The following is a 10,395-nucleotide window of genomic DNA, read 5'->3' on the forward strand; positions in this document are numbered from 1 at the left end:
CCATGCGTCTGATTTCTTCGCCCTGTCCTTGTAGTCAGGCTTAGTTGCATCCCATAGGACCGGTTGTTCTCGATACAGTTCAATCAACATCAGCGTTTGCTCCCGGGTCCACTCCATCCTGTCCGCTGTACACGTGGGTGTCTGTTCACCATGTATGCGAGCAGGTCGCACCTCGCCTCGTCCACATCAGTGCTGGCAACATCTTCCCAACCAGCGCCGCCAACATTATCTGGACACAGCAATTCACAACAAGTTTACAACTTGTCCGGTAGTGTGTTGTTTGCATGTTGGGAACGCCTGTTCGATCACACGTCTCGAAGCGCCCACGATGTCTTGTCCACATCAGTGCTGCAAACATGTTCGCAACCAGTGCTGCCAATAATATGCTCCAGATTCAATGTTGGGTTTATTCTCTATTTTATTGCTCCCCCCCTCCATATAGAGTCCCTGGATAGTACAAGTATTATAGTGATATAAATATTTTGTTGTGGTTCTTTCAGTATAGCTTAGAAATATACTTGCAAATTTTAGAAAACACATATGTCTAGATGTGACAAACATGTACATAATACTGGCATCAGTTATAAGTTCATGACATCATTTTACTATTGAATAACTTTTGTATCATATTAGGCTCATTGCCGAGCTACCTACAAGATATTATTTTCAACGAAAAGTATTAATGAATGCATTCACGAATACTCTCGTGAAGTATTCGTATTTGTATTCAAATTATCAGTATTTCAGAGTATTCGTATTCGTAAAAATATGAAGTATTCGTATTCGAATACACAGTTCTTGTATACACCCCATCCCTGAGGGCGAGCAAGCTAACCCCGCCGATTACCCCCTTAACTCGTCCAGCGCTCACGAGGCAAAGCGAGCCATCAGGTGCTGGCGCGTTACCCCCGCCGTTTACCCGCCACACGATTCATGAATGAGGGCCTCGTCCAGCGCTCGAGGCAAAGTTTACCAGCCACACAGCAAATTGTATGTAGTATGAAGGGCCAGTGTCTGCTTGACTTGTCCGTTACTCCAACCGTTTACCCGTCACTCGATCAATTAGTGACTGCCTCGGCCAGCGCTCAAGAGACAAGGCGAACCATTAAGGGAGAGTGACCTACCCCCGCCGATTACCAGCTTGCCTCATCCAGCACTCACTAGGCAAAACGAACCACTAACCCGTCCGCTGCGATTGGCACTAATTTCCCCTTCACTGGTAGCCTCGTCACATATAGTCCCAGGTCTTTCTCTGCCTCTGTGCTGGATAGTGGAGTTTCCTATGTGGTATTAGTATGCTGGATATCCCCTCCCAAGGTGCATGACTTTACATTTTTCTTCATTGAATTGTAGCAGACACTTTTTGTTCCACTCCTGAAGCTTGGTGATGTCTTCTGTAGAAATCCGCAATCAAGGTGTTATAACGGACACGTCAAGGAGACACAGGCCCTTCATACGACATACAATTTCCTATGTGGCGGGTAAACTTTACCTCTCGAGCGCTGGACGAGGCCCTCAGTCATGAGTCGTGGGGCGGGTAAACGGTGGGGGTAACGCGCCAGCACCTGATGGCTCGCTTTGCCTCGTGAGCGCTGGCCGAGGCAAGCGGGTAATCTGCGGTGGTAGCTCGCCCGCCCGCCTGCGGTCGGGTAATCGGCGGGGGTAGTTCGCTCGCCTTTAATGGTTCGTTTTGCTTCGTGAGCGCTGGACGAGGCAAGCTGAGCGAGCCCGTTCACGTTACTTAAGATGACGAGGACGCGTCGGTCACGTATGAATTGGGACTGAACCCGTTCACGTTACTTAAGATGACAAGGACGCATCGGTCACGTATGAATTGGGACTGAGCCCGTTCACGTTACTTAAGATGACGAGGACGCGTCGGTCACATATGAATTGGGACTGAGCCCGTTCACGTTACATAAGATGACAATTCCCAGCAAACACAAGTACGTCGGCCCTCGGCCCGACGTGTGTTGCGGCCCGACGGTGCAAAACTCCGTCGGCCCGATGTCCCTTTTGCTCATCGTTTTACCGGAGGCCCGACGTAGTATGCCGGTCATATGTCTCCTATATTCCGATCATATATAATATGCTAGCCCCAGCCCCTACTCACCCACATCGCCCTTCACTTTTACCACAAGTCACACTGGTATAAGGACATAAGAAATAAATGTATTGCAACGACTGAAATTATAACTATAATTCTAAATATAGTTTACTAGAGTTACTTAACTAAACCAATAAAAAAAAAATTGCATGAGAAATTATACCACGTGACAAAATTACTTTTTGGATGTCACATGTAAATGAAACTAAGTAAGAATCTTGAAGAGTATAAAAGCTAGTCACCTAATATAATGAAACGTCATTGTCCACTTTGAATTTATGAATGATTAAATTACAATAGTAAAATATAATGGTTTTAACGAAAAATATAGACACCTGTAATAGTTTGAGGTAGTTGTCATTACAACTTCAACTAAATTTGTTCCCATACATATATTCATCGTGCAACATACATATATGTCAAACCATTTAAATCTATGTTATATATGAGATATCAGCTCTATAGCTCCCTTCTAATTTACCAATTCCGTATTATTCTGGCTCAATTATCTTTCCCACAAATGATGCATGAACTATACAACAACCGTTATGTAACTGCTGCTCATTCGTAATTATTCCACTACCTGAATTTGTTTTGGTCCTCCGGCCCATAATTTGAACACAGAAATCCTAGTCATTGACAGTAGGCTGCATGTAGGTAGGCTACTTTAAGTAAAGAATAAATAAATAAATAAATAAAATCTAAATTCTTAATTAGTCCGTATAAAATTGTTACTTTTCTATCGCTGTTAGCTGCTACCATCCTCAAAACTACTGCCATATGTTGTGAAGTCCTGTAGTTAATAATAAAAAAAAAAAAAAAATATGTACTTACATTATGCAGTAGGCTATGCGTACTCCTAGGCCCACGGACACGTTCTGGAAATTAATAAAAAAAAAAGCATTATGCACCTACACTATGCAGTAGGCTATGCCTACTCATAAAAAAAACATTATGCATTTACACTATGCAGTAGGCAATGCCTACTGCATAAAAAAAACATTATGCATTTACACTATGCAGTAGACTAAGCGTACTCCTATGCACACGGACACGTTCTGGAAATTAATAAAAAAAAAAGCATTATGCACTTACACTATGCCTACTCATAGATAGTGTCGAGGTAATTAAGGTGGGGTTAGGATTACAGGACCTGCCTTAATTGTGTAGGCCAACTGGCTTCTTGCAGACTCTTTACGTTCTAAGGTTCTTATGAGAGAGAGAGAGAGAGAGAGAGAGAGAGAATAATTTGTATAGGTTCTTGTGATCTTTCTCTTCTCTTCGAGTTGAACCTTGTTCTAGCATGACGTACACAGACTGACTTGCTTAAATATGTATCAACTTTTCATTAATTATAGCATATACGTACCTCATCTTAGGTACCCTTGATTAGAGATAACTGAACTGGAGCATACCAGCATAACCACTATATATATTAGTCGACCAAACAAACCTGGAAAACTCTCTCTCTCTCTCTCTCTCTCTCTCTCTCTCTCTCTCTCTCTCTCTCTCTCTCTCTCTCTCTCTCTCTCTCTCTCTCTCTCTCTCTCTCTCTCTCTATTGTAAAGAGTTTGCAATATATATATATATATATATATATATATATATATATATATATATATATATATATATATATATATATATATATATATATATATATCATAGACTTCACAATCTCTTGACGGGAAACGGGGCGCGGGGCCGATTCGCAGGGGGCCGATTTTCAAAAATTTAAAATTTAAATATTTTCAAAACCAAAGCAGCTAGCGACCTGAAACTAAACCAGGCACCTCCCTTAGGCATATATGAGTCTCCATGAGCAGCGGTATCAAAAAATTCAAAGTCGTTCCCTAATAAAATCCCGATTAATGGTTTTTTATATAAGTATAACAAAACTTAAAAAGGCTATAAAATCCTCAGATTTTACGCTAGATGCACAAACATCACCAAATGCAGAGATAATCACTTATATTTTCAGAATCAATAGCAATATTTAGCATATCTTATAAGTTTTTGCCCGAAATAGCTACTTATTTTTTTTTTATTTAGTGCAATTTTTTACGTAAGTTTTTAACATCTAATAAATCACTTAATTTTCACATTAGAAGCTTAATACTTGAGGAAAGCATGCAGAAACATCTTAATTTTACTCAACAAAAGCAAAATATTCATTTTTCTATATACAATCACAACTTATTTTGGTTGAATTCCGATGTCACTATTGCCGCAGCACGTCTTGCCGGCTATCTGGCCCTCGTCCCTGAACAATCACTTTAGCCTTTTGGCCTATGACTTGTGGGCCCCGGCCAGTTCCCTGTTCCTCGCCGTCTCCTTCCTGCCCTCCTCGATACTGCTCCTCTTCCTGCCGGTCGGCTGCTTCAAGGCCTTGTTCTTCCTCGCTTCTGAGGTCACGTCCTTGGAGAAATTAGCACCGAAACAGTTGAAGAGGGACCTGCTGATGTGCGGCAAGATGGTGTTGGCCAGGTTGTGCCCCTCCTGGCACCTGTACCCCTGCAAGGTCGGGTCTGAGGCCGCCAGGAACTCCAGGAGGTGCCTGAACCCGTCCCTGTGGCGCATGGCAAGGGAGAGGAACCTCAACCTGCGCTCCTTCTTGTCCTCCCTTCACATCAGGGAGTCCCACAGCGACATCCCGAAGGACGCCATGTGGGCCATTGGGAGAGATGGCCGCTTCAGGACCGCCCGGCCCGTCTCCAGCTCTCCCCTGTCGACCAGCTCGACCAGGGCGTCGAACATCACAGAGGGCGGGTCGCCCCTCTCGAGCTCCACGGTAATCTTCATCTCCTCCTGCTGGGCAAGCTCCTGCTTGCAGTACTCGGCCACAGAGGAGTTGGCCTGGACCTTCCTGGCCAGGTAGCCGGCGTAGTTGCCGACCGCGGCGAGGAGCAACTCGTCCGTCGGCGGGTCCGGCTGGTCGTCGGCCAGCTCCCTGGCAAGCTGGGCCAAGATCACCTCGTCGTCCTCCTTCTTCTCTGCCTTGGCCCGGTCCAGGTCGGCCTGCACGTCCCCGGGGAAGAACCCGACGAGCTTCAGCAAATGCAGGCGCTGGGCCAACCTGTTGCTCACCATGAAGTTCTGCACGCTGTGTCTTCTTGTATCGTCCTCTGGATCCTTGGGGAAGGTACAGAGACGATGAATAACTGTAGGTCCTTTACTTGGAGAGTAAACAGAGGCAGGAGAGCGATAATCCTTTACAGAGGAAGTGCCCAGCTGACTGCGTGCCTAAGGCGAGTTAGGCGACGCGGAACTGAGCTGAGTTGCCATGTAGGCACTAACTAAACGTACATTTCTTGTTTCCTAATACGTAAACTGTGGACTTCACTATCCTACAGTTATCATTCATTTTACGTAAAGATTTCAACCTAAAGTTACGCAAATTTGCCATTTTTACACAACGTTTTCAAAGTGCACGCATGGTGCTATTTTATATAAGTTACCTTGAATCCTCGACCAAATCACTCTAGAGACACTCCTGCCTGCTTGTATGCACTAAAACTTGAAGATTTCGTCCTGTTTCCACTTAAATTCGGAGTAAGAACGCAGAGTGTGTTTGAGTTGTCGCAGTGAAAGTCGCCATAAAACTCGCCCCCTCACGCGAAGCTAGCGCGCCAACACTGAACAGATCTCCCGCCAACTAGTTGTGAAGTCTATCTATATATATATATATATATATATATATATATATATATATATATATATATATATATATATATATATATATATATATATATATATATATATATATATATATATATATATATATATATATATATATATATATATATATAAAAATGTCATGTATATGTATATATATATATATATATATATATCTATATATATATATATATATATATATATATATATATATATATATATATATATATATATATATAGATATATATCCTGGTGAGTGATTCATAAGTTTCATAGGTTACTTTAAGTTTAAGTTTAGGCCTGTAAGTCTGAGCACAGTCAAGGATCCAGATACATACTTGTTCAGTACTTGTTTGTAGTTGGTACAGGAGCAGGTTTAGGACAGATAGAGTTGCCTGAAGTTGTCATTTTCATGACAGAATATTATATTATTACCATACAGAAGAATATCTACTTCTATTCTGTTACGGTTTGGTTGCAAACCTTGGTTGCTATTATGATACATTGCCGGCCAAGTTAGTAAAGACTAAAGGAGGCTGATTTTTTACCTAGTAAAAACATGTCAAGTTGGCAACATTAGCGCAGGAGGATATAATAATGTAGGAATCTTTTTTATACTTTGAAGAGAATAAATGAATCATTGCACATGAATAGGTTGTTTTACTTTATCATCTTTGGAGCACATCATTTAACCTATGGAATACTTTTACTCAGAAAAAATACAAATAAAATCAATGATTTAATCATTTGATTAAATCAATTTGATTAAATCATTGCCAACCCTGCTGTGCTGTTTCTAATACCATTATGTAAGGTTCATTTTTAGTATTTGCAAAAGGTCAATGAAAAAATCAATATCTCAAACACTAATAATAGCTCACCCTATGAGTCATAATTTCTCTGTGCCTCATCACAGCAAGGATTCAGCTGTGCAGGATTTCCTTGAGAAGTGTTGCAGGACTGAGTGAATATTTACTGAAAGAAGAACGAAGGCTTCCAGCACTGTGGTCTCACCCTGATGGTCTTCACAGCAAACTCACACACTGTTGATGGCTTGAGGCTGTCAATGAGGCAGGTCACATCCGTGGCGTTGACGTAGCGGCTGGAGGATGAGGACGAGAAGGTGGTGCAGCTGTTGTACTGCAGGAGTCAAAGGTCAGTATTAACAGGGAGTCAGGTACAAGGACGGAGGGAAAACATAAGAAAGGTCACTGGATGAAGGACTGGCTTGTGAAATGAGACATGAATGACAGGAGGATAGGAAGGGTGTGAGGGAGTGCTTGCAGGAAAAAGAGGATGTGTAAGTGAAGGATAAGGATGTATGAGGGAGGATATGAGGTGTATAAGGGACTGTTTGCAGGAAAAAGAGGATGCATGAGTTATGGATAAGGATGTGTGAGGTGGACGTGAGGTGAATAAGGGAGTTTGCTGGGACGAGAGTATGAGTAAGTAATGGATAAGGATATAGAGAGGAAGATATGAGGTGAATGAGGGGCTGTTTGTAGGAGGGAGAAGGATGCAAGTTACGAATAAGGATGTGGAGAGGTGGATATGAGGTGAATAAGGGAGTGTGTGCAGGGAAACAAGAATGTGTAAGTGGTGAATAAGTTCCTTGACAAATGACTAACTTTTCCGCTGCTGTGTTGATGCAAGTGGCAAGTCGTGACACAGTGCACAAAGAACATGAGATAAAACATATATTTTCCAGCTGATGACTGCCCTCCCTGAAGCAGCCCAGCAACACTACCCAAAACTGACCTCTTTTGACCTCCCATTCTTCATGCTTGTGTTTGGAACGGCATCTAGTGGCCTTTTAATTGTTGTTTAATTTGTTTACCTTGAGTTGCCTCCCTTGAAAAAAAAAAAATAATAATAATAATAAATAAATAAATAAATAAATCACCTGGTTCTGGCTCAGCATGGTGTCCGCCCACTGCAGCACCACGGTGAAGGGCGTCAGCACCACGGCCTTCACCCACACCGCCGGGTCCAGCGTGGGTGCCACCACCTCCTCCTCCTCTGGCTGGGTGCGGACTTGCTGGTACACCGGTTGCCCGTCACCCACGTTGTTGAAGGCTCGCAGGCTTATCACAAACTCCATGTTGGGTTCTGAGGAGATGGAGAACTTGTTATGGACCTAATCGTAACAATACAACAATTTTTTCACGACCCTTAACCCGTCCGCTGCGATTGGCACGGATTTTGCCTTCACTGGTAGCCTGGTAACATAGTCCCAGGTCTTTCTCTCGCTGTCTGTGGTGGATAGTGGAGTGTTTCCCATGTGGTATTGGTGTGCTGGATATCCCCTCCCAAGGTGCAGGACTACACTTTTCTTCACTGAACTGTAGCCACGGACACTTTTTGTTCCATTCCTGTAGCTTGGCGAGGTCTGCTGCTAGGAAATCCGCAGTCAAGGGGTTAAACTGGGCAGAACAGATAACAAATAAGATAGACTAACAGACAACAGGTAGAAAGACAGATAACAGGCCACAGATAACCAATGAATAACCTGACTAACATTATGACCACCCAGGAAATATCTGAGAGTTCAGGGCAGACAGAGGAATGAGCCTGAACGATGATGAGTCTGAAAATGGCAACTCAGAATACCACCTCCTTTCCTCAATAATTGCTCTCATGGTCCAGGGTCTTCACAATATGGAGAGCTAACTTTATGATGGTGTGTAAATACTTTTCTGTGTGTGTGTGTGTGTGTGTGTGTGTGTGTGTGTGTGTGTGTGTGAAATGTTAACAGACTCAATAAATGTTTAACTATGATCTACTTAGCAAGATCTCTACCTTCACTTTACTTTGCTTAAATGAAAACTTGTTATGGACTCCATCATCATTTTTTTTGGGGGGGTGAATGTAATGTTAACTCCAGACTCAATAAATGGTTAACTATGATATCATTTAACCCATTGACTGTGGATTTCCTACCAGAAGACCTCACCAAGCTATAGAAATGGATCAAAATGTTTCTACTAAAATTCAGTGAAGAAAAATGTAAAGTCCTGCACCTTGGGAGGGGATATCCAGCACACCAATACCACATGGGAAACACTCCACTGTCCACCAGAGAGGCAGAGAAAGGTTACCAGACTAACAGTGAGGGCAAATCCGTGCCAATCGCATTTGACAGGCTAACAAAATCTTTACCTTCTCTTGGCTCAACACAAATGTAGAAGTGGCTAATTCAAAATCCCTGTCTTGTGGAGAATCACACTGCAGGTCTGCATACTACTTGGCCAGAAAATGGAGAATTAGTCACAAATGATCATCTTACACACCCAGCTTATCAATGATGTAACCGTGCTGCTTGCTGTCCACGATCTTGGAGTAGATGTCCGCCACGCCTTGGTCCCAGGCAATGGTGTAGCCACACAGCAGCACATTGTGCTGTGCGGGGGGCTGCCAGCACACCCTGATGTGGTCAGTCAGCGCCACGGCTGTAATGGACCACAAGACACTGCAGATAACACAGTGACTCCACCATCATGATCACTATGTAGGTTTTATCATGGCTTCCAAACATGAATATTTTGTACCATGAAAACAAAATTATACAAATGTATTGTACCTGTAAGTTATCCTAAATTCTATGCACAACACATATATTAGGTTTATACTGTTTGTTGGGAATTAAGAATGTAAGTGATGGATAAGGAGGTAGGAGGTAGGAGGGACAATTTGAAGGGGACAGAGGATGTAAATCACAACACTGAGGGAAACACTCACCCTTCAGACCAACTGGCTTGTCTGGGACCCTGTTTTCATGGAGGTCATTGGTGAGGTCCCCGCCAGGGTGGACTGAGTGTATGGGCAGTGCCGTTGACCGTGAGTGCTGCAAGATGGAAATGGAAAATGAAAATGAGGAGCTGTTAGCATATTCTCAACATGGAAAAACTCCACTTACATTAAAATTTACTCTGTTGAAATGAAATGGGAAAAGTATATTTGTCCCCTGGAATGTGCATTTCTAGCAGAAGACCTCATCAAGCTACAGGAGGAACTAAAAGTGGCTGCTACAATTCAATGAAGAAAATGTAGTCCTGCACCTTGGGAGAGGATATCCAGCACACCAATACCACATGGGAAACACTCCACTATCCACCACAGAGACAGAGAAAGACATGAAACTATATATATGATACTAGGCTAACAGTGAAATCCAAACCCGTGCCAACCGCAGCGGACGGGTTAACCCAAACTACCTGCCCCGTCCACGGACCCCCATAGGGCACGGAGGGTAGACGACCGGGGCTTACATGTCAACGCCTACACGCCCCGCCACGGCACCGCTACAAGGCCGGGAGCACGAGGATCTCTCTCCCCGCGCGAGGTAAACAAACACTGAACAGCTGATGGCTGGGATTATTGTACAACGTTGCCAGATTGTCGTACTCAGTTTCTCATGTTTCCCAATTTCCATCCCCAAAACTGTTTCCTGGGTCACAATAACGATATTTATTTGTAGTTATTGTTGAAATGGTTTATTATTCATGTTTCCTGGTGATATTTATGCGGGAGAAGCTGGGATATGTAATGCCCGAGTACGACAATCTGGAAACGATGCTGGGATAACTTGCCTTCATCATCTCGCCCTCGTGCATGTA

The 10,395-nt window shown here is 43.1% G+C and overlaps 1 protein-coding gene across 4 annotated transcripts; it reads right to left on the minus strand.

Annotated features, from left to right (window-relative positions):
• Window positions 1-6,612: 6,612 nt before the first annotated feature.
• Window positions 6,613-10,172, minus strand: LOC126993627 (neogenin-like). Of its 4 annotated transcripts, none has more exons than XM_050852797.1 (5): window positions 10,048-10,172; window positions 9,518-9,623; window positions 9,070-9,228; window positions 7,683-7,888; window positions 6,613-6,919 (listed from the first exon to the last, which is right to left on the minus strand). In XM_050852797.1, the coding sequence occupies exons 4-5, from the start codon at window positions 7,878-7,880 to the stop codon at window positions 6,752-6,754; spliced, it is 366 nt and encodes a 121-aa protein (XP_050708754.1). In that variant the 5' UTR covers window positions 7,881-7,888; window positions 9,070-9,228; window positions 9,518-9,623; window positions 10,048-10,172; the 3' UTR covers window positions 6,613-6,751. The 4 variants fall into 4 exon arrangements, with proteins under 4 accessions (XP_050708754.1, XP_050708755.1, XP_050708756.1 ...); XM_050852798.1 differs by having other exon boundaries at window positions 9,994-10,145; XM_050852799.1 differs by lacking the exons at window positions 9,070-9,228; window positions 9,518-9,623 and having other exon boundaries at window positions 10,048-10,110.
• Window positions 10,173-10,395: the final 223 nt, after the last annotated feature.

This window comes from Eriocheir sinensis, unplaced genomic scaffold (assembly GCF_024679095.1).
Source record: "Eriocheir sinensis breed Jianghai 21 unplaced genomic scaffold, ASM2467909v1 Scaffold642, whole genome shotgun sequence".
NCBI lineage: Eukaryota > Metazoa > Arthropoda > Malacostraca > Decapoda > Varunidae > Eriocheir > Eriocheir sinensis.

Coding starts and splice junctions, on each gene's coding strand:
- LOC126993627 (XM_050852797.1), bottom strand. CDS start 7,880: ATGGAGTTTGTGATAAGCCTGCGAGCCTTCAACAACGTGGGTGACGGG. Junction 6,920..7,682: donor CCATGCTGAGCCAGAACCAG/GTGATTTATTTA, acceptor TGACTCCTGCAG/TACAACAGCTGCACCACCTT.